Source organism: Engystomops pustulosus, chromosome 7 (genome assembly GCF_040894005.1).
Source record: "Engystomops pustulosus chromosome 7, aEngPut4.maternal, whole genome shotgun sequence".
Classification (NCBI taxonomy): Eukaryota; Metazoa; Chordata; class Amphibia; order Anura; family Leptodactylidae; genus Engystomops; species Engystomops pustulosus.
Genome location: NC_092417.1, coordinates 75801277 through 75825936, shown reverse-complemented (window position 1 = coordinate 75825936; position 24660 = coordinate 75801277). Strand labels below are relative to the sequence as shown.

Here is a 24660-nt window from a genome sequence, read left to right as displayed (position 1 = left end):
TTGTGCATGTGCAGTCCCTGTACACAGGTAGTGATGGAGAATATACTGCCAGCCCCGGAGAACCCTTGTATATGTGGCAGCCATTATATATGTAGAGACCCCATGTATATAGGTGACAGTAGAGACAATCCTTGTGGATGGGCAGTCCCTGTACACAGGTAGTGATGGGGAATATAATGGCAGTCCTGGAGAGCCCTTGTATATGTAACAGCACTTATATATGTAGCGACCCCATGTATATAGGTGACAGTAGAGACAATCCTTGTAGATGGGCAGTCCCTGTACACAGGTAGTGATGGGGAATATAATGCCAGTCCTGGAGAGTCCCTGTATATGTGACAGCCATTATATATGTAGAGACCCCTGTATATAGGTGACAGTAGAGACCATCCTTGTGCATGGGCAGTCCCTGTACACAGTTAGTGATGGGGAATATACTGCCCGCCATGGAGAGTCCCTGTATATGTGACAGCCATTATATATGTAGCGACCCCATGTATATAGGTGACAGTAGAGACAATCCTTGTGCATGGGTAGTCCCTGTACACAGGTAGTGATGGGGAATATACTGCCAGCCCTGGAGAGTCCCTGCATATGTGACAGCCATTATATATGTAGAGGCCCAGGTATATAGGTGACAGTAGAGACCATCCTTGTGCATGGGCAGTCCCTGTACACAGTTAGTGATGGGGAATATACTGCCAGCCCTGGAGAGTCACTGTATATGTGACAGCCATTATATATGTAGAGCCCCTGTATATAGGTGACAGTAGAGACAATCCTTGTGCATGGGCAGTCCCTGTACACAGGTAGTGATGGGGAATATACTGCCAGCCCTGGAGAGTCACTGTATATGTGACAGCCATTATATATGTAGAGCCCCTGTATATAGGTGACAGTAGAGACAATCCTTGTGGATGGGCACTCCCTGTACACAGGTGGTGATGGAGAATATACTGCCAGCCCTGGAGATCCCTTGTATATGTGACAGCCATTATATATGTAGAGACACAATGTAAATAGGTGACAGTAAAGACAATCCTTGTGGATAGGCAGTCCCTATACACAGGTAGTGATGGGGAATATACTGCCAGCCCTGGAAAGTCCATGTATATGTGACAGCCATTATATATGTAGAGACCTCATGTATTTAGGTGACAGTAGAGACAATCCTTGTGGATGGGAAGTCCCTGTACATAGGTATTGATGGGGAATATACTACCAGCCCTGAAGAGCCCTTGTATATGTGACAGCACTTATATATGTAGCGACCCCATATATATAGGTGACAGTAGAGACAATCCTTGTGGATGGGCAGTCCCTGTACAAAGGTAGTGATGGGGAATATATTGCGAGCCCTGGAGAGCCCCTGTATATGTGACAGCCATTATATATGTAGAGAGCCCATGTATATAGGTGACAGTAGAGACAATCCTTGTGGATGCGCTGTCCCTGTACACAGGTAATGATGGGGAACATACTGCCAGCCCTGGAGAGTCCCTGTATTTGTGACAGTCATTATATATGTAGAGACCCCATGTATATAGGTGACAGTAGAGACAATCCTTGTGGATGGGCAGTCCCTGTACATGGTAGTGATGGGGAATATAATGCCAGTCCTGGAGAGCCCTTGTATATGTGACAGCCATTATATATGTAGAGACCCCTGTATATAGGTGACAGTAGAGACCATCCTTGTGCATGGGCAGTCCCTGTACACAGTTAGTGATGGGGAATATACTGCCAGCCCTGGAGAGTCCCTGTATATGTGACAGCCATTATATATGTAGCGACCCCATGTATATAGGTGACAGTAGAGACAATCCTTGTGGATGGGTAGTCCCTGTACACAGGTAGTGATGGGGAATATACTGCCAGCCCTGGATAGTCCCTGCATATGTGACAGCCATTATATATGTAGAGACCCAGTTATATAGGTGACAGTAGAGACCATCCTTGTGCATGGGCAGTCCCTGTACACAGTTAGTGATGGGGAATAAACTGCCAGCCCTGGAGAGTCACTGTATATGTGATAGCCATTATATATGTAGAGCCCCTGTATATAGGTGACAGTAGAGACAATCCTTGTGGATGGGCAGTCCCTGTACACAGGTAGTGATGGGGAATAAACTGCCAGCCCTGGAGATCCCTTGTATATGTGACAGCCATTATATATGTAGAGACCCAATGTAAATAGGTGACAGTAAAGACAATCCTTGTGGATGGGCAGTCCCTGTACACAGGTAGTGATGGGGAATATACTGCCAGCCCTGGAGAGTCCATGTATATGTGACAGCACTTATATATGTAGCGACCCCATGTATATAGGTGACAGTAGAGACAATCCTTGTGGATGGGCAGTCCTTGTACACAGGTAGTGATGGGGAATATACTGCCAGCCCTGGAGAGAACCTGTATATGTGACAGCCCTTATAAAAGTAGAACCCATGTATATAGGTGACAGTAGAGACAATCCTTGTGGATGGGCAGTCCCTGTACAATGGTAGTGATGGGGAATATATTGTGAGCCCTGGAGAGCCCCTGTATATGTGACAGCCCTTATATATGTAGAGCCCCTGTATATGTGACAGCCATTATATATGTAGAGAGCCCATGTATATAGGTGACAGTAGAGACAATCCTTGTGGATGCGCTGTCCCTGTACACAGGTAATGTTGGGGAACATACTGCCAGCCCTGGAGAGCCCCTATATTTGTGACAGCCATTATATATGTAGAGACCCCATGTATATAGGTGACTGTAGAGACAATCCTTGTGGATGAAAAGTCCCTGTACATGGTAGTGATGGGGAATATACTGCCAGCCCTGGAGAGCTCTTGTATATGTGACAGCCATTATATATGTAGAGACCCCTGTATATAGGTGACAGTAGAGACAATCCTTGTGCATGGGCAGTCCCTGTACATAGGTAGTGATGGGGAATATACTGCCAGCCCTGGAGAGTCCGTGTATATGTGACAGCCATTATATATGTAGAGACCCCTGTATATAGGTGACAGTAGAGACAATACTTGTGGATGGGCAGTCCTTGTACACAGGTAGTGAAGGGGAATATACTGCCAGCCCTGGAGAGCCCTTGTATATGTAACAGCACTTATATATGTAGCGACCCCATGTATATAAGAGACAGTAGAGACAATCCTTGTGGATGGGCAGTCCCTGTACACAGGAAGTGATGGGGAATATACTGCCAGCCCTGGAGAGCCCTTGTTTATGTGACAGCACTTATATATGTAGCGACCCCATGTATATAAGAGACAGTAGAGACAATCCTTGTGGATGGGCAGTCCCTGTACACAGGAAGTGATGGGGAATATACTGCCAGCCCTGGAGATCCCCTGTATAAGTGACAGCCCTTATATATGTAGATCCCCTGTATATGTGACAGTCATTATATATGTAGAGACCCTGTATATAGGTGACAGTAGAGACAATCCTTGTGGATGGGCAGTCCCTGCACACAGGTAGTGATGAGGAATATACTGCCAGCCCCGGAGAGCCCCTGTATATGTGACAACCCTTATATATGTAGAGACCCCCTGTATATAGGTGACAGTAGAGACAGTCCTTGTGGGTGGGCAGTCCCTGTACACAGGTAGTGATGGGGAATATACTGCCAGCCCTGGAGAGTCCCTGTATATGTGACAGCCATTATATATGTAGACACCCCATGTATATAGGTGACAGTAGAGACCATCCTTCTGGATCGGCAGTCCCTGGACACAGGTAGTGATGGGGAATATACTGCCAGTCCTTGAGAGTCCCTGTATATGTGACAGCCCTAATATATTTAGAGCCCCTGTATATAAGTGACAGTAGAGACAATCCTTGTGGATGGGCAGTCCCTGTACACAGGTAGTGATGGGGAATATACTGCCAGCCCTGGAGAGCCCCTGTATACGTGACAGCCATTACATATGTAGGCACCCCATGTATATAGGTGACAGTAGAGACAATCCTTCTGGATCGGCAATCCCTGGACACAGGTAGCGATGGGGAATATACTGCTAGTCCTTGAGAGTCCCTGTATATGTGACAGCCCTTATATATGTAGAGCCCCTGTATATAGGTGACAGTAGAGACAATCCTTGTGGATGGGCACTCCCTGTACACAGGTGGTGATGGAGAATATACTGCCAGCCCTGGAGAGCCCTTGTTTATGTGACAGCCATTATATATATATGGAGACCCCATGTATATAGGTGACTGTAGAGACAATCCGTGTGGATGGGCAGTCCCTGTACACAGGTAGTGATGGAGAATATACTGCCAGCCCTGGAGAGCCCTTGTTTATGTGACAGCCATTATATATATGGAGACCCCCTGTATATAGGTGACAGTAGAGACAATCCTTGTGGATGGGCACTCCCTGTACACAGGTGGTGATGGAGAATATACTGCCAGCCCTGGAGAGCCCTTGTTTATGTGACAGCCATTATATATGTAGAGACCCAGGTATATAGGTGACAGTAGAGACCATCCTTGTGCATGGGCAGTCCCTGTACACAGGTAATGATGGGGAATATACTGCCAGCCCTGGAGAGCCCCTGTATATGTGACAGCCATTATATATGTAGAAACCCCATGTATATAGGTGACAGTAGAGACAATCCGTGTGGATGGGCAGTCCCTGTACACAGCTAGTGATGGGGAATATACTGCCAGCCCTGGAGAGTCCCTGTATATGTGACAGCACTTATATATGTAGAGCCCCTGTATATGTGACATCCATTATATATGTAGAGCCCCTGTATATAGGTGACAGAAGAGACAATCCTTGTGCATGGGCAGTCCCTGTACACAGGTAGTGATGGGGAAAATACTGCCAGCCCTGGAGAGCTCCTGTATATGTGACAGCCATCAATATGTACAGCCCCTATATATGTGACAGCCATTATATATGTAGAGCCCCTGTATATAGGTGACAGTAGAGACAATCCTTGTGCATGGGCAGTCCCTGTACATAGGTAGTGATGGGGAATATACTGCCAGCCCTGGAGAGTCCGTGTATATGTGACAGCCATTATATATGTAGAGACCCCTGTATATAGGTGACAGTAGAGACAATACTTGTGGATGGGCAGTCCTTGTACACAGGTAGTGAAGGGGAATATACTGCCAGCCCTGGAGAGCCCTTGTATATGTAACAGCACTTATATATGTAGCGACCCCATGTATATAAGAGACAGTAGAGACAATCCTTGTGGATGGGCAGTCCCTGTACACAGGAAGTGATGGGGAATATACTGCCAGCCCTGGAGAGCCCTTGTTTATGTGACAGCACTTATATATGTAGCGACCCCATGTATATAAGAGACAGTAGAGACAATCCTTGTGGATGGGCAGTCCCTGTACACAGGAAGTGATGGGGAATATACTGCCAGCCCTGGAGATCCCCTGTATAAGTGACAGCCCTTATATATGTAGATCCCCTGTATATGTGACAGTCATTATATATGTAGAGACCCTGTATATAGGTGACAGTAGAGACAATCCTTGTGGATGGGCAGTCCCTGCACACAGGTAGTGATGAGGAATATACTGCCAGCCCCGGAGAGCCCCTGTATATGTGACAACCCTTATATATGTAGAGACCCCCTGTATATAGGTGACAGTAGAGACAGTCCTTGTGGGTGGGCAGTCCCTGTACACAGGTAGTGATGGGGAATATACTGCCAGCCCTGGAGAGTCCCTGTATATGTGACAGCCATTATATATGTAGACACCCCATGTATATAGGTGACAGTAGAGACAATCCTTCTGGATCGGCAGTCCCTGGACACAGGTAGTGATGGGGAATATACTGCCAGTCCTTGAGAGTCCCTGTATATGTGACAGCCCTAATATATTTAGAGCCCCTGTATATAAGTGACAGTAGAGACAATCCTTGTGGATGGGCAGTCCCTGTACACAGGTAGTGATGGGGAATATACTGCCAGCCCTGGAGAGCCCCTGTATACGTGACAGCCATTACATATGTAGGCACCCCATGTACATAGGTGACAGTAGAGACAATCCTTCTGGATCGGCAATCCCTGGACACAGGTAGCGATGGGGAATATACTGCTAGTCCTTGAGAGTCCCTGTATATGTGACAGCCCTTATATATGTAGAGCCCCTGTATATAGGTGACAGTAGAGACAATCCTTGTGGATGGGCACTCCCTGTACACAGGTGGTGATGGAGAATATACTGCCAGCCCTGGAGAGCCCTTGTTTATGTGACAGCCATTATATATATGGAGACCCCATGTATATAGGTGACTGTAGAGACAATCCGTGTGGATGGGCAGTCCCTCTACACAGGTAGTGATGGAGAATATACTGCCAGCCCTGGAGAGCCCTTGTTTATGTGACAGCCATTATATATATGGAGACCCCCTGTATATAGGTGACAGTAGAGACAATCCTTGTGGATGGGCACTCCCTGTACACAGGTGGTGATGGAGAATATACTGCCAGCCCTGGAGAGCCCTTGTTTATGTGACAGCCATTATATATGTAGAGACCCAGGTATATAGGTGACAGTAGAGACCATCCTTGTGCATGGGCAGTCCCTGTACACAGGTAATGATGGGGAATATACTGCCAGCCCTGGAGAGCCCCTGTATATGTGACAGCCATTATATATGTAGAAACCCCATGTATATAGGTGACAGTAGAGACAATCCGTGTGGATGGGCAGTCCCTGTACACAGCTAGTGATGGGGAATATACTGCCAGCCCTGGAGAGTCCCTGTATATGTGACAGCACTTATATATGTAGAGCCCCTGTATATGTGACATCCATTATATATGTAGAGCCCCTGTATATAGGTGACAGAAGAGACAATCCTTGTGCATGGGCAGTCCCTGTACACAGGTAGTGATGGGGAAAATACTGCCAGCCCTGGAGAGCTCCTGTATATGTGACAGCCATCAATATGTACAGCCCCTATATATGTGACAGCCATTATATATGTAGAGCCCCTGTATATAGGTGACAGTAGAGACAATCCTTGTGCATGGGCAGTCCCTGTACACAGGTAGTGAAGGGGAATATACTGCCAGCCCTTACAGCACGTCAGCTGCTGAATATACTGTAGGTGGCAGCTGGGATCACACTGACAGCCCCTCCCGCAGCCTGTGCTGCTGATGTCAGGAGGCGGTGTCCGGGCTGTCGGGGTTCGGCGGCTGATGATCCCGGCGGGTCGGGATGCTGCGGGTGCACAGGTAAGGGGTCATGGTTTCCGGGGAGAGTGGGGTCAGCTGTTGGCACAGGAGGCAGGGGTCGTGTCCGGTGGCGGCAGGGGGAGGGGCAGGTGTTTGTCTTTCGGGCGGATGCTCTGTCTCTCTCCGCCTGTGAGACGTTGTAGTGAACGCACCTGCACCAATTTCTGGAACGCAAGCGCCAGGGCCCAGGCCGCGAGAGCTGGGGCTCCAGAGCGGGTGACATCAGTGCCAATGCTGGGTGCAGAGAAGCCGCCAGCTATTGTCACATGTGTGTGTAATTCACTGGAAGGAAGGTCACATCTGAAAAACCGCCTCTTAAAAGAACGTTAAAAACATAACTTTGTCAACTTTAATATCGGGGTCTTTATTGAAGCCCGGATACACACATCGCTACAGGCTTCAGCCTGACTGGCAGGGAAGAAACTGTACTGTATCTGGCTGACCAGCAGGGGGCGCAGACCACCTTCTATTGTGCTTGTGTTAACCCTTCATGTGCTCTATTCAGCATCAGACTCAGCATTCACGGCAGTCTGACAAAAATCTATATGCAGACTGATGACTGATGCTCAGCCGGAGGGTGTGTAGCATCAGCACCAAAGAAATGCAATCCTATTGGGAATATGAATGTGGGGCTTGTAAGTGTATGGAGTACTCTGGGAGCAGGGCGCTATCCTGGAGTATGGAGGAGTAAGAGTATTAGTGCTTAGAGGGGTGAAAGGAGTTATAGAGGGGTGCAAGGTTACCCTAGTAAAGGTGCCACATAGAGTTTTCTGGAATAGAATGGATAGATCTCTACTGATTTTTGTCTTATCATTTTTGTATTTTCTATTTTATTGGATCGATAGCTGAACACAGTAAGAACATAGCCCCAAAGAGAACCTGTCAGGAAAATTTCAACTCACAGGCTGTCACCAACCTCCTATCCAGTACGTTGACAGGTTGACGTTGATGTATTTCTTTTTTCAGGGAGATACACTGTAATGCAGAAACAGACTTTTGAAAGCTGTACCCAGAAGACCTCTCAGGTGTCATGGAGGCGGAGAGTTGACTTAATTAAAGAGGACCATTCACAATCTCCACTGACTCCAGATTTTTGCATCTTTCCAAAATGCTTTCTACATTATGCTAAAATTCCCAGAATACAAAAAGGACATAATGCGTGACCAATCACTATTCTGGATAATAGTCTGGCTGTGGTTTCTGGGACTAAAAGCTCAGGATAGTAGAAAAGGCAAGTAGTACTTTCAAAGGCTTAAAGGGGTATTCCCACAAAGACAAGTTTCTTAAAGGGGTTTTCCCACGAAGCAAAGTTAGGCCCTATCCATGGGATAGAGCCTAACTCTCTGATCAATGGGGTCTCAGTCCCGAGACCCCCACAGATAGCGAGAACGATGGGGTTCGTCAGATTTATGGAGCAGTCGGTCGCGCATGACCGTTCTGCTCCATTAATCTCTATGAAGCTGACGGAAATCGCCATATGCTGTGCTCGGCGATCTCCATAGAGATTAATGGAGCAGAACGGTCATGCATGGCCGTCTGCTCCATTATTTTGAGGAGGTGCGAGGGGTCCGTCGGACCCCTTGTTTACGCTGTCTGCTGGGGTCTCAGCACTGAGAATACCACTGATCAGCAAGTTAGGCCCTATTTCATAGATAAGGCCTAACTTTGCTTGGTGGGGAAACCCCTTTAAATATACTCAGGATAACAAAATAACACATTCTCTAATTCACTTTTATAAACAAAAATACAGCATATCACAGATGTATCACAAGTCCAACCTCTCTCTATCAGTCCTGGAGTACACGATTTCAGTTACCCCTAGACATGACCCTGTAACTTCTGCCATCTTGGACGTCCTGCAGTCCAGGACGTAGCTCACTCACCGATACACACTACTACACAGACACTGAGTTCCTGCCTGCAGCAGCATGGGAAGAACTGCAATCTACAGACAGCTAAGTTGTTTAACAGGGGAGGCGGATGCAAGCACAGCTGATCTAGTGTGTTGTGGAATAGCAAAGATGTAGGAGAGCCGTGTCATTGTGTGCAATAGATCAGAGATATTGAGATCAATGAGATGCCTGTCTCATTTCTCTTACTATGTGTCAGATACTAGTGAATGCTCAGAAACTAAAGTGTATATAAACCTGTAGCCCAATAATCTAACAACATTTTCAGCACACAGAACTAGATGGATCATTATGTCTCTGCTCAGAGAGTCCCCGCCCACACCCTGGAATCTTACACTGAGCAGCCTAGGGAGTGAGCTAACACAGCAATAAAACTGAGTAAAATTGTGAAGTAAAGGGTTAAAAGTGATCTTTATTGTGCTACCATCACTAGGCGGTTGAGATTTGAAAATATTTTTTTTTATGGAAGAACCCCCTTAACTTAACACCTGGGTAGAGATAAGTGGACCCGAACTTTAACCGCTTAAGGACCAGGTCATTTAGTTTTTTTTTCACTTTCCATCTTCAAAAATCTGTAACCTTTTTATTTTTCCGTCTACGAAGCTGTATGAGGGCTTCTTTGCTGCATAACAAATTGTCCCTCCCAGTGATGGTATTTCATATTCAAAGCCGTGTATTGGGAAGCTCCACAAAAAACCTTCAAATGCAGTGAAATTGTAGACAAAACACATTTGTGCCATTTTCTTGGGTACAATGTTACGGTTTTCACTTTGCCCTCCAAATGACACCTTTGGGGTTGGTATGATCATGGGGATGCCAAATGTGTATGTTTTCTTATGTTTTAACAGATTTTAAGAAATTAATACCTTTTGTACAAAGAAATGTTCTTCATTTTACTCTACTCTGATGCTAATAAGTTTTTCATACTCCGTTTATCTCTGTAAAGTATAATATTTTTTTGCGACAAGCTGTCATTTGCACTGCTACCGTTTTGACCTCCTCCAACCGTGAAAGTGTTGGAATTGGGAGGCTATATAATATGTAAGCCACCCTCATCTTTACGACGCTGAAGTGTGAATTTTATTTAGTTTTATTTAAGTACAAAAATGACAAAATATAAAAACATCAATTAAAATACACAAAATATATCCAGAGCATTGTGACGAAAAAGTACCGTGTAATAAATATGCACCTAGTACCATGAGAGAAAATAAAGAGCCTCTACCTCTCTCCGCTTCTCCCATCCCCCTAAGGCTGCGGTCACACGTTGCGCTTTGTTTGCGTTTAAGTCATGCGTCTTTAAACAGCTGAAAAGATGATTTGCCTAATTACATTGTTGTCAACATTGAATTTACAAAACGCAACGCTTTGTAAACACATGCATTAACATTCAGTTTGTGTTTTGATAACGCAATGTTGACAATAATGTAATTAGGCAAAACTCCTCTTCAGCTGTTTAACGCAAACAAAATGCAACGTGTGACCATAGAGCTTAGATCCTAATCCAGTGCTGCCAATTTTCCCTAAAATTGTCTATTGGCTGCTGTCACACAGTACATTTTTGGTGCGTTGTTGGTGCGTTTTTAAACAGACTGAAAATGCCTAATATAAATATAGGGTGGGAAATGCATCGGTCAAGCCTCTGGCCAGTATATAGCTAGCCAGTCCCCTTTCCTCCTAGTATATAGCCAGCCTATGCCCTCTATTATATAGCTAGCCAGCCCAGACCCCCAGTATATAGCTAGCTAGTTCCTGCCCCAGTATATAGCCAACTAGCCCCTGTCCCCAGTATATAGCCAAGTAGCCCCTGCCCCCAGTATATAGCCAGCTAGTCCCTGCCCCCAGTTTATAGCCAGCTAGTCCCTGCCCCCAATATATAGCCAGATAGGTCCTGCCCCCAGTATATAGCCAGCTAGTCCCTGTCCCAAGTATGTAGCCAGCAACCCCTGTCCCCAGTATATTGATAGGAGTCCCTGCCCCCAGTATATAGCTAGGAGCCCATGCCCTCTAGTATATGACCAGCAGCAACTGCCTCCAGTATATAGCCCGCGAGCCCCCTGCCCCCAGTATATAGCCAGCTAGCCCCTGCCTCCAGTATATAGCCAGTTAGCCCCTGCCCCCAGTATATAGCCAGATAGGTCCTACTCCCTGTATATAGCCAGCTAGTCCCTGCCCCAAGTATGTAGCCAGCAGCCCCTGTCCCCAGTATATTGATAGGAGTCCTGCCCCCAGTATATAGCCTACAGCCACTGCCCCCAGTATATAGCCAGCTAGCCACTGCCCCCAGTATATAGCCAGCTAGCCACTGCCCCCAGTATATAGCCAGCTAGCCACTGCCCCCAGTATATAGCCAGCTAGCCACTGCCCCCAGTATATAGCCAGCTAGCCACTGCCCCCAGTATATAGCCAGTTAGCCACTGCCCCCAGTATATAGCCAACTAGCCCCTGTCCCCAGTATATAGCCAGCTAGTCCCTGCCCCCAGTATATAGCCAGCTAGTCCCTGCCCCCAGTTTATAGCCAGCTAGTCCCTGCCCCCAATATATAGCCAGATAGGTCCTGCCCCCAGTATATAGCCAGCTAGTCCCTGTCCCAAGTATGTAGCCAGCAACCCCTGTCCCCAGTATATTGATAGGAGTCCCTGCCCCCAGTATATAGCTAGGAGCCCATGCCCTCTAGTATATGACCAGCAGCAACTGCCTCCAGTATATAGCCCGCGAGCCCCCTGCCCCCAGTATATAGCCAGCTAGCCCCTGCCTCCAGTATATAGCCAGTTAGCCCCTGCCCCCAGTATATAGCCAGATAGGTCCTACTCCCTGTATATAGCCAGCTAGTCCCTGCCCCAAGTATATAGCCAGCAGCCCCTGTCCCCAGTATATTGATAGGAGTCCTGCCCCCAGTATATAGCCTACAGCCACTGCCCCCAGTATATAGCCAGCTAGCCACTGCCCCCAGTTTATAGCCAGCTAGCCACTGCCCCCAGTATATAGCCAACTAGCCACTGCCCCCAGTATATAGCCAGTTAGCCACTGCCCCCAGTATATAGCCAGCTAGTCACTGCCCCCAGTAAATAGCCAGCTAGCCACTGCCCTCAAACTATAACCTGATGCACCTCCACCTGTGTCAGCAAGCGGCTACAATACTTTCAGGAAAAGAAAAAGGTATTATCTGAATGCTTAGGGTGTGGTTGCATGGAGTGTTTACATTACGTTTATAAATGCAATGAAGGCATCTGGGGGCGGGCTCAGCCCAATTACATATGCATGTCCATTGAAACACATGCAATCTGTAAAGGTCAACCAGTGTTTTGTCAGGAGAGCTTTAGTGTTTCATGACAGTGTAGTTAATGTTTTGTGAAGGTTGTCCTGGTAATGTTAATAAAAATTAGTATACTAAATAATATAATTTAGGGCTCTTTAAAACGGGGGTTTTGGATAGCAAACTGACCCGTTGTTTCCTATGGGTCTGTTCACATGTTTGTGCAGAATGCATTATTTTGTCTCGCATGCGACCACGTACATCCATAGAAGTCAATCTGCAAAAAAATATGTGGCACAGGCATGAGATCCGTATGCAGTTTTTTTCTCAATTGGTACCAACTGGGCAGGACAAGAAGTAGATTCGAAACACATCCGTTTTTTTTTTTGCATTTGTGAAAAAACCCTTTGTGGCGTTTTCTTGTGGGCTCTTTAAAATCTTTTGTGCATAAAAAATATTTGCTATTTTGCCAAATAACTTTTTCATACTTGTACAGACCTATGTAAGGTGTTATTTTTTGCAATATGTGCTGGCGTATTGATTTATATCAATTTGGGACCCAAATGACTGATCATTCTTTATTCAAATATTCATATATTTGGGATGCGGCGATACCTATCATATTTATGATTTTTACTGATCATTTTTATATGTGTTTTAGGGAAAGGAGGTGATTTAAACTTTTACTTTTTGACATTTTTTGTATATATTTTTTTCTTTTTACCATTATTTCAGACCCTTTAGGGTAGGGAACCCTGCAGGATCTGATTGCTAATACTATATACTTAGCATTGCAGTATATTAGAGATCATTACACATGGCAAGTCTACAAGTCTCAGTGAGACTGTAGGCTGCCATGGCAACCGATCCCTGACCTCCAATGGCATCATGGGGTGCGGCCACTGGTTAACTGCCGCGATCAGTGCGTCCCTGACAGCGGCAGTAACAGGCAGGTGTCAGTTGTATTACACGTAAGCATAAATATTTGCTAATACCCACTTCATCCATTCTAACGTATCAGATAAGAAAATATACCTTCCTTCAGTGTCTAGCTTAACTTTATCTTCTAAAAAATTACAATTATGGTGAACTAGAGTTGAAAATCCTCTTGAGAAAGAGGAGTCAAAGTAGTGAAAAGTCTTCCCTACCCATGGCTTTTTCAAAGCTTTGTTTCTTTCCCCAAGAGATGGGTCGATCAAATTGGGTCGATGACAGTTAATCAAATCGCAACTCTCTCTACTGGGGAGCCCAGACCCCAAACATTCCAAGACAAGATATTTTATTGTCTCTTGCCTCTCTTGTTTCCCCTACTACCTAGGCAGAGGACCAGTAGAGTTGTGCCCCATAGGAGGAAGACAGGACAACAGAGAGCCCGGGGAAACTGGAGAGAGAAGAAATAAAAACTCAACCCTCGGTTTCTTAGTCCAGAGAGCAGACCCCACCCCACCAAAACCATGTCGCCACAGCAGCCGAGTGACATCTTATCATTTCATAGCTCATTTTACAGATCAATTCAACCAATCCATGGTCTCATCCATGAACAATGTCTTATCCCTCCAGATCACCAGTCTTGTTGGGAACAACATGGAATATTGAATTTCCTTCTGTCTAAGCCTATTCTTCCCATCAAAAAAAGCCTTTCCTTTTCTTTTTGGTATCAATCCCGTAATCAGGAAAAATTAAGTGACCATAAAATTCTGGTCTTTCTAGTTTTCTCATTTTTCTCAGGAGCGAGGCATGCCTCCTGGAATAGGGCTTTACTAGGGACCCTGTGGGCTCTTTTTTAAATGAAGGAAAAGACACAAAACCTTCACCCAAGATGCCATTAAACTAATCCTGCATAAATTTTCTTGCATCGCTACCCTCTGCCCCTTTCGGGGAAACCTAGGCATCTTAAATTGGATTTTCGTGATCTATTCTCCAAAGCAATGAGCATCTCTTTCCAAAACGCGTATACCAGTTGACCCCTGGTTTACTACAATACCTTCCACTAACTGTACATCAGCTGCTGAGTCAGTCGAGATGTCCACCTGCAAGCTGTCATCCAGTCCCAGCAGCATCCACAGAATCATCCATCAGAACAACCTAACAGCATGTTTTGGATTGTGGGAGGAAACCGGAATACCCGGAGGAAACCCACGCAAACACGGAGAGAACATACAAACTTTTTGCAGATGTTGACCTGAGTGGGATTCGAACCCAGGACCCCAGCGCTGCAAGGCAGGAGTGCTACTCAATCAACCACCGTGTTAAGAGAAATCTTTCATGTATTTTTACCTCTATCAACCCACTGTAGTCATATGTTATTTTAGATGTTTACACATACCTCCCAAATTTTCAGCGAGAGAAAGAGTGACAAAAAGCCACACTCCCTTTTCTAAACCACACCCTTGCCCCACCCACAAGCATAGTATAATTTCAAATTGTCCTCCATCCTCCTCCTGTAGCTCCCTGTTCTCCAGCCTCCTCCTAAGGCCCCCTATCCTCCAGCCTCCTCCTGTGGGCTCCTGTCCTTCAGCCTCCTCCTGTAGCCTCATGTTCTCCAGCCTCGTCTTTTTGTCCTTCAGCCTCCTCCTCTGGCCACGTGTCCTCCTGTTTCCTCCTGTTCTCCACCCTCCTCCTGTCCTCCAGCCTCCTTTTGTGTCTCCTTGTCCTCCAACCTCCTCCTGTGCTCTCCTGTCATCCAGCCTCCTCCTGTGCCCTCCTGTCATCCAGCCTCCTCCTGTGCCCTCCTGTCATCCACCCTCCTCCTGTGCCCTCTTGTCATCTAGCCTCCTTCTGATCCCTCCTGTCATCCAGCCTCCTCCTGTGCCCTCCTGTCATCCAGCCTCCTCCTGTGCCCTCCTGTCATCCACCCTCCTCCTGTGCCCTCTTGTCATCTAGCCTCCTTCTGATCCCTCCTGTCATCCAGCCTCCTCCTGTGGCACCCTGTCCTCCAGTTTCCTCTTATCGTTCAGCCTCCTCCTGTTCCCTAGCCTCCTAGGGATTGGAGGAAGCAGGACTGCGGCACGGTAAATAAGGGTTTTTTCTTTAAACAGTAGCTGTTCCTGCCTCTTGGTCTCGGCTTTGCACGTTTGTGTGTTGGGGCGGAGATCAGGAGGCGGGACAGAACGGAATATTCTCCCAGCCACCAGTGACAGCGGCACAGCAATCAAAAACAGGGACTGTCCCGCCGAATCCTTGGCGGTTGGGTTGGTTTACAGCGCTACTTTTCTTATAAAATAACTATTTTTAACTGACTTTTTTAGCTGGACTTTAGCTGCACTGTGGTACACTTATATGTGAGATCTAGGAGAAATTTCCCACCCATCTGCTTTGAGTAAGAGCTGTAGCAGGCTTGTTTTAGATATTTCCGCAAGGGGAATGGCTGGAGGACAGTTTAAATTCAGAGATCAGAGAACACTCCCCAATTGCACCAAGTCCATCTACAGTCCTTGAATTTCAATACATTTTTCACAGTCCTGCTGATGCTAACAACAAATGCAAAGATTTGGTTACACAGATCTCTATGCCTGCTACTGTCTGTAGTTTTGTATGGTCAAAACTGCCAACAGATGTCCGTAAAAAGGAATATGGAGTAGCAGAGGCAATTAGTGTGGTATGTAGCAGTGAGGCAGCAGGGAAGGTTTATGGGAGTATTTAGTACTGTAGAGCAGAGAATTAATAGGGGTTATCTATATACATTGTGCATATACAATATGTTAATTGACCATATTGACCGTGCCATAGGTTTGCCATCACTGTCCTATAAAATTCTCCCATATTACAGTTTGTTTTATCAAACTAAACGGAGCCTCTTACTGACTGTAACTGGTCATAAAATAGTTTTATTTTGGGGTCTCACTTTTAGTTTTGTCCAGGGCCCCACTTTGTCTAGAACCGTCCCTGCATGACATGTCCACTTTTCACGTTATGTGATCATTGACTTTATAGGGTGTTTTGGCATTTTCTCTTGCCTGATTGTGGTTTGTGCATGATGTATCTTTTCCCAACATCTGTAACAAAGTAATTATAGTTATTATTATTGCTAAATAAACTATGCACATTTTGTTTTGCAGCTCTGTGTGGCTTTTATGGAGATCAGAGATCATGAGAAGAACCCCCAGCTGATCATTACCAGGTACCATTTTATTAGAAGGCAGGGGAAACTTGCAAGAAGCCAGCACCCTGCATTACAAAGGGCATTTATATGGGCAGAATTTAGATGAGGCACCCTTTATTAATAATGGCATTGGTCTGCATGGATACCCAACATTAGTAAAGGCAGAGGTCAGGATAATATAACTCATATGAGGCACTCTACATTAGTTATGGCATAGGTCAGCGGGGAAACCCTGCAGCCGTTAGGGCAAGGGTGAGGTCAAGCCTTGCAAATGTCAGCATTGACACACTACATGAATGAGGCAAGAGTTAAGCTCACTTTTTTATTGAATTTTTTTATATTTTTTTCAAAATGGCAAAAAAGTGTCATTTTCCAATTTAGGCACTATTTTCTATTTCGGGATTAAACGCAGTGAAAAACCGTTATTACACTTTGATAGAACGGCATTTTCGGGTGCGGCGATACCTTATGTGTTTATGATTTTTATATTTATATGACTTTTAGGGAAAGGGTGGTGATTTGAATTTTGGTTCAACTTGATGGACAAGCGTCTTTTTTCAACCATATAAACTATGATACTATGATACTGTGTTTTTTTAATTATACATTTTTAAAAAAATTTTATTTGTACTATTTTTCAGACTCCCTAGGGTACTTTAACCCTAGTTTGTCTGATCGATCCTACCATATACTGCCATACTACAGTATGCCAGTATATGGGGATTTTCTTCCTCACATTATAATGTGCAATTAGCACGTTGTAATGAATGAGTTAAAACGAGACAGCCTCGGGTCTTCGGAAGGCCCGAGGCTGTCATAGCAACCAAGCCGTTCCTCGATAACGTCACGGGGAGCAAAAATCTTCGAGTGCCGCCGGCACTATTGAAGCCGCCAGTACTATTATGGCGCGTGCCGTTAAGGGGTTAACAGGGATATACTACATCAGGCAGTGGTATGTAGCGTCATCCTACAAAAATATGGAAAAGGTCAACAGGGACGTCCTTCATCATTAAAGGGATATTATAAAGTGAAGGGTTAAAAATTATCTTTATTCTGTTAACCTCACTAGGCGATTGAAACCTGAATTTTCTTTTATGGGAAAACCCCTTTAAAGGCAGAAGCGGGTTGGGATAACCTACATCTTAAAGGCCAGAGGTTATCAAGTACACCAAAAAGAGCTGAAGTTAGCTCTGGAACTCTACAGCAGTATGAGCAGAGGAGAGTAGAGACAAGCTTCATATTAAAGAGCAGGGCACAGCCATGAGGTTGCTACTCAAGTGGAAGCCTTAAGATGCCCATTATCCTTATTTCCCATTGGATAAAACTGATTGTGCGGCGCTCTCAGGAAATAGCCTCACCCAATCCAATTTAAGACATCAGGTTCTGTTTGTTGTGCAAAAGCAACACGTTTCCGTCCAAAACATGGACCTTCATCATGCAGCATTCTCATTTCCCATTGAATCTGTTACTGTGGATACCTGGAGTGCTCTGTTCAGTCATATATGTCCTGAAATAATGTACAATGAGCTTAGGTAATAACGTGTGCTTCACACAGCAACTGCTTTCCACACTTCAGCCCCACAGAAGTATGCATCTGTTGTCTTCATTACTTGTTTGTAGGTTACAATATGGACACCCTGCTGGAGTCAACCTCCTCCATGGAGCCTCTCATGCCTGAGGATATCCCAGCTAACGTGACTGATCAGTGTTACAGTGCACGATCGCACAGCACAGTTCTACAAGGGCTGCCGTTTGGTGGTGTTCCAACTGTCCTGGCTATCAACTTCTTGGTGTGGCTGGTGAGACCAGTCAGGGGTTTTGATATGGGGGGTTCTATAGGCTTTTGGTAACCAGCAGTGGATTCAGCAGTATGCGTCTATTTTTATTTCAGCTACTTATACTTGTCTTCTCGTGTCTAAGGAAAGCCGCTTGGGATTATGGGCGTCTGGCACTTCTGATCGACAATGACAGGTAAAATCACAGTTTGTTACCATATGTAGTGTACACATTGAATTCTTGTACATACATTGATCTCTGGACTTTCTCTACAGCCCTGCCATCCGACGCACATGGACATCATATGAGTAATGGTTGACTATATGGTGGAGGGAATGTAATGAAAGCATCATATCCACATATACAGGCATGAGAAAAATGAAGTTCCCCCGCTTTAAATTTTTTGGTTCTAAGTATTAGAACACAAAAAAATACTTGGAAAAGCCATGTGTGATTCAGTAGATTTATATCCATCTTTAACATCAATAACATGTTCAGCAGACTGCTGAAACTGCTGCTTTGATAGAAGTGGTCACACTTTCTGCAGTGTAGGTGTACTTAATATTTCACACATTGCTTCTTCATTTTGAACTAGTTTTTAGCAAAACAAATAATTATATGGTGTATTATGTTGATTGTTGTTGTAGTTGATTGGTCTTCTGTGGACCAATTTTTTTATTTTATTAATCCTGATACATAAAACTTTTTTTTTCTCATGACTGTAAATCTCCCTTGTAAAAGGAGGAGGAAGCAGAGCAATGATTACAAATCCATGCCATAAATGGTGAGAGGACCAGACACTTCCCTGTTGATGCCTCTATCATTTTTATTGGCGCAGTGTTTCTCATGGATGCATTTCATCACAACTTCAATGGTGGGGTTACGAATCAACGTTGTGGTATGGGTGCAAAACTGTGTTATGGTGATGGGGCAGCAAGTGGTAGAAGAAATGTCTGGATGTTTCCTTATGTCTCTGTTTCCTTATTTCTATTTACAGCCTGACCTCTCTTTTCTATGGAGAGCCAAGTGACAAAGAGAAGTCACCATGTGAGACAAGTCCTTTAGACCTGAGCAGTAAAGATCTGGTGAGTGACAAGGCAGGCTACCTCCAGTATACTGGAAAGCACCCCTGCAATGTGCTCATACAGTACACCAAGCAGTGCAATAGGAAAGTATGCTTATACACATTCCCTCTATCCCCCAAAATAAGACAGGATTTTATCAGATTTGTCAAGCTGTCTGAAAGTCAGAATATTTGTAGTTGACCATGGCAACCAATCACAGCTCCCCTTTAAAATATTCATGAGCACTGGTAAAATGAAAACTGAGCTGTGATTGGTTGCCATGGGCAACTATAAATATTCTGACTTTCAGAGAGCTTTATAAATCTGTCCCATTGTGTTTTTAAAGCTGGTGTGAACATCAATAATAAGTGTTTACAATGTAAAACACTACTAATATAACACATACTGTATGTGTTTGATGCTGCATTTCTTCCAATCAGTTTCAAAACACAATAGAAATGCATCATGTTGTATATAGGTATATATACAGCCCCGAGGCTATATTCAGCCCCCTCAGACCCTAGTTTATATTTAGCCCCGATCCTGTATATAAAGTCTGTAGAAAGAGCTTCTCCCCAGTCTACACACAGCCCCCTCCAAATTTCTATCTGTATGCCCTCCCCCCACACACACTATCTATTTAACCCCTTCACGGTCTGTGACGGATATATTCGCCGCAGAGCTATGAAAGTTGTATGAAGAGGGCTCACGGGCTGAGCCCTCTTCATACAGAGATGGGCTCTGCTGCATATTGCAGTAAAGACCCATCGCTACCACCCATGGTTGCGGGTGCTAACCTCTTCTTTGCCGCCGGCAAAGTTGCCGGCGGCACTGAAAGCATGGGCGCCGCCATGTTACCTCCGATCGTCGCTCCCCCGAGCGTCAATGTCGGTTGCCATTACAGCGTCGGGTCTTTGTCAGAGCATATTCGTTATGGCCAGTGGCTCATTGTAACGCATACTGTACAGAAATGCCATATACTGCGATACAGTTGTATTGAAGTATATGGTAGGAAAGATCTGACCTTCTTTTTAATCAGATAAATTTTTATTTGATTTTTACTTTTAACACATACAAACAAGTGGACATGTGGTACATTTTGCACAATATAAACCACTGCATAAGGAGATTCTAACAGACTTTACCTAGCATCAGTTTACATCTCCAGCAGTCACAGCAAGACCTTATGATATTAATTAAAAAGAAAAAAAAATTACAGTGAAGCAATACACATGCCCAAAACGAAATTTAACAGCCAACTTCCCCCCACCCATCCACCCACCCACCCACCCACCAGAGTCAGCTCCGAAAGGAAGGGCCTATACGCTTCAAAATACATAAGACTAATTATCCTTCTATGTGGCTAGCGACAATTGGTACTGCAGGCTCGCTCTAAGTTGGACCAGTGGCCTTGAAGGCAATCCTGGTACATCCATCCATTTCCCCCATATTTTCTCAAATTTTTTAAGAGAATTTCTCTTCATATACGAACCATATTCCAATCTAATGACATTGTTTACTCTATCTATATATTCCCTAAAAGATGGAGGCCTGGGCCTAATCCAATGCGCAGCAATTAACTTTCTAACCTGGTATAGAGATCGTTGGATCCCTGTTATATTAGAGGATGAAACATCATTTAAATCCAACATACCCAATAGACAAGCATGAGGTGTTGCTGGAATGTTAGTTGAGAACACAGTACCCAACAAATCTAATGCTTCCTTCCAAAGATTTCCAAGATCTCCACATTCCCACATCATATGTACAATGCCCGCTTCTTCAATCCCACACCTAGGACAGGCTGAGTCTCCCCGGACCCCTATTTTAAACAATAATTGCGGTGACCTGTATGCCCTGTGTAACATAAGAAGGTGAGACATCCTGTAGGACTCACTCGGAGATAGAGCAGGCACTATTTCTAAACAGTCAGACCACTGTTCATCTGAGATAGGGCCGATGTCTCTTTCCCACTTAGCCCTACATTTAATTGGTACATTATCTACTGTTTTATTAAGCAACACTGTGTTATAAAAAGAGATCAGACCCTTAGTTGTATTAGTCAGCAACACTCTATTCAGGGCTCCGCACGGTCCCAATATGATAGGAGTCAAACGATGTTGAGTATCGTAAGCATGGCGTAGTTGCAGATATTGAAAAAACCAGGCTCTAGGAAGTTGATAGGACGTACTGAGATCGTCAAACGTCTTGCATACACCATCACTACATAAATTCTCTATAGTGAGAATACCCTTTTCCTCCCAGGGAGTGAAGCCCTCTAAACGAAAGATTTCCGGGAGTGCTGGATTTCTCCATAGGGGACTATAGGGGGTGAATTTGGGTATACCCATAATGTCCTTCACCTTGTTCCATACCTTCCTCATAAGAGTTAAAGTGGGTTTTTTATTATGTGCTCCTCCACCAAAATTGGCCTCCAAGGCATGCGTAGGGGTGGGAAACCCTGTCCACGCAGTTATTAAGTTACCTGCTGCATTAAGCCCTTCTCTCTTACCCCAACCCACGAAGTGTTGGACCTGTGAGGCTAAGAAGTACAGCCAGGGGTTGGGAATTGCTAACCCCCCCTCTGTTTTACCTCTCTGGAGTGTATCCAGGCTGATACGCGCCTGTTTACCTTTCCAGATCAGCTTACGGAATAAGCCTTGTATTTTATGAAAGTAGTGTTGCGCCACCCATATCGGAGAATTGTGTAAGACATATAGGAGTTGCGGCATCAAGACCATTTTAATCAAGTTGCCTCTTCCTACTGGGGACAAAGGCAACTTACACCATGTTACTATTTTCGCGAGCGAGCGAGAAAGTAGAGGTTCTAAGTTATCTTTAATATAGTCTTTTGGTCGACCAGTCACCACCACTCCCAGATACTTCATTTTGGCTGCCACTTGCAGAGGGCCTAAGGTTTGGGGGTTCCCTGGAATTGGGTCTAATAGAAGCACCACAGACTTATCCCAATTAATGTTAACTCCGGAATACCTTCCAAAGGTTTTTACAATTTGCATGGCTCCAGTTAGTGACCTATCCGTATCTCCCAAATAGATAAGAAGGTCATCGGCATAAAGGGAGACCCGTTCCTCTCTCTCCCCTCCCTTAAAGCCCCTCAAGTCTGCGGTAGATCTAAGTGCAGCTGCAAGTGGCTCTATTGCCAATGCAAATAAAAAAGGGGAGAGTGGACATCCCTGCCTCGTTCCCCTCTCTAACTGAATTGCCCCTGAGACCAGGCCATTTATCTTTATTCTCGCTAAGGGATTGGCATATAACAATTGAACCCAACCAATATATTGAGACCCAAATCCCAGCTTTCGCAATACAGCCCATAGAAACTCCCACTCCACACTATCAAAGGCTTTGGCAGCGTCGAGTGAGAGGACCGCCCTGCCAGTTCTATCCCCTCTCTCAGCCTGGATGTTCAGGTATAATCGTCTAATATTGGCCGATGTAGACCTATCTGGCATAAATCCAGATTGATCTGGATGTATAAGAGAGGTAATCACCCCCAAAAGGCGATTAGCTAGGGCTTTGGCTAATACTTTAATATCCACCGAAAGCAGCGAAATCGGACGATGTGAATCTGGATTCTTTAGATCTTTACCTGGTTTTGGCACAAGGACCACTATTGCCTCTCGCATTGATGGGGGGAGAGTGTTATGCAATTTTGATTCCTCCAGCACTTTCAGCAGTCTTGGCAGCAGAGTCTCCTGGTGTTTTTTAAAAAATTCCCCAGGTAACCCATCTATCCCTGGAGCCTTTTCATTAGGAAAAGATGCAAGTGCCTCCTCCAGTTCCTCTAATGTTAAGGGGGAATCCATTTTATCTGCTTGTGCCTGTGTTAATCTAGGCATATCTATATCCTCCAAGTAATTCAATATTTCGGTTGTACTACAGCCAAGCTGAGACTTATAGAATTCTTTATATACATTATAGAAAACCCCCAGTATTTCCTTATCTCCTGTGACTATGGAATCGTCCGGGGCCCGTATTTCTCTAAGCTGAATGTGACCTTTTTGGGTATTAATAATATTTGCTAACAAATGGCCCACTGCCTCCCCCTGGACAAAATATTTTTGTTTAAGGAAAAACCTCTTATCCTCTGCTACTTTTAGAACATGTTCTCGCAGGAGATTTTGGGCCTCCTTCCAGTTTGTCTCAGACCCTGCTGAGGGATTTAGCAGAAACTCTCTTTCAGTATTGAGAACTCTCTGTTGTAGATGAACCGTTAACTCCTTTGTTTTAGCCTTATGTCTATTGATGTGTTGCCTGTATATACCCCTAATATACATTTTCATGGCATCCCATATTAAACTGAGTGTGGTAGAGTTTTCATTTCTCGAAAAAAAAGATTCTATTTCATTCTGAAATAAGCCTCCTTTATCTACCAATTGTATCCAAAAAGGATTTATTGTCCAGCTGCCTACTTGCCGCAGAACCTCAGCTGGGATAGCTAGTTTTACTAGGACCGCTGAGTGATCCGACACACTGCGAGGTAAATACTCTACATCTGAAATGTACTTATGCATATGTGGTGAGACAACAGCAAGGTCTATTCTCGACAGTGTGTTGTGAGAACTAGAATAGCACGAGTATTGTCGAACAGCGCTATATTTCAGCCGCCAAAAGTCAAACCATCCAATCTCGTCCAGTATCTTAGCTAAAGCCGTTGGGCCACCAGAGCCCACCTGAGCGTCCCCTCCAAACCTATCTTGGCTCGGAGATAGTACCATATTGTAATCCCCCACCATCAATACTGGAAGTTGAGGCAATGTATTTACAAACGACAATATTCTTTTGAGAACCTCGCAGTTAAATGGGGGAGGGATATACAATGCAATTATAATTTGAGGTGTATTGTAAATGGAACAATGTAGACATACAAAGCGCCCCTCCGAATCCACCATTGACGAGAAGCACTCAAATGGGATAGTAACAGGGACAAGTATGCTTACCCCCCTTGCATGCGTGGAAAATGTGGAGTGATAACTGTGGGATATCCACCGTTTCTGTAAATAATGTATATTGTCCTTTGTCAAATGTGTTTCACAAAGACACAGTATCGCAGGAGAATACTGGTGTAATGTAGAGAAAACGGCCATACGCTTAGTAGAATCCCCAAGCCCCCTCGTATTCCATAAGACTACATTAAATTGCTTAGCCATATTGCAATGTTTTCATCATGAGGTGTGAGGACCTCCACCTGGCCCCCCTCACTGGCTTCCCCCAGGAGCTGACTCTTCCCTCCCCCCAAACAATTCCCAACATTCCCAACCCATCCTTCCCATCCAAATGCTCCCTAAAGACATTCTCCCAA

The 24660-nt window shown here is 44.9% G+C and overlaps 1 protein-coding gene across 4 annotated transcripts in view; it reads left to right on the top strand.

Annotated features, from left to right (window-relative positions):
* The first annotated feature begins 7078 nt into the window (after positions 1–7078).
* The window catches only part of TMEM63C (transmembrane protein 63C), a 50224-nt gene continuing 32642 nt past the window's right edge, over positions 7079–24660 (top strand). Inside the window, exons 1-7 of one of the 4 annotated variants that reach the window (XM_072116801.1) lie at positions 7089–7232; positions 8199–8463; positions 16457–16518; positions 18121–18299; positions 18392–18471; positions 18552–18584; positions 19274–19361. In XM_072116801.1, coding sequence (XP_071972902.1) covers positions 18129–18299; positions 18392–18471; positions 18552–18584; positions 19274–19361 — 372 coding nt within the window. In that variant the 5' untranslated portion in view covers positions 7089–7232; positions 8199–8463; positions 16457–16518; positions 18121–18128. Of the gene's footprint in view, positions 7233–8077; positions 8159–8198; positions 8464–16456; positions 16519–18120; positions 18300–18391; positions 18472–18551; positions 18585–19273; positions 19362–24660 lie in introns of all 4 variants that reach the window. The other 3 variants (XM_072116802.1, XM_072116800.1, XM_072116803.1) reach the window with 3 other exon arrangements.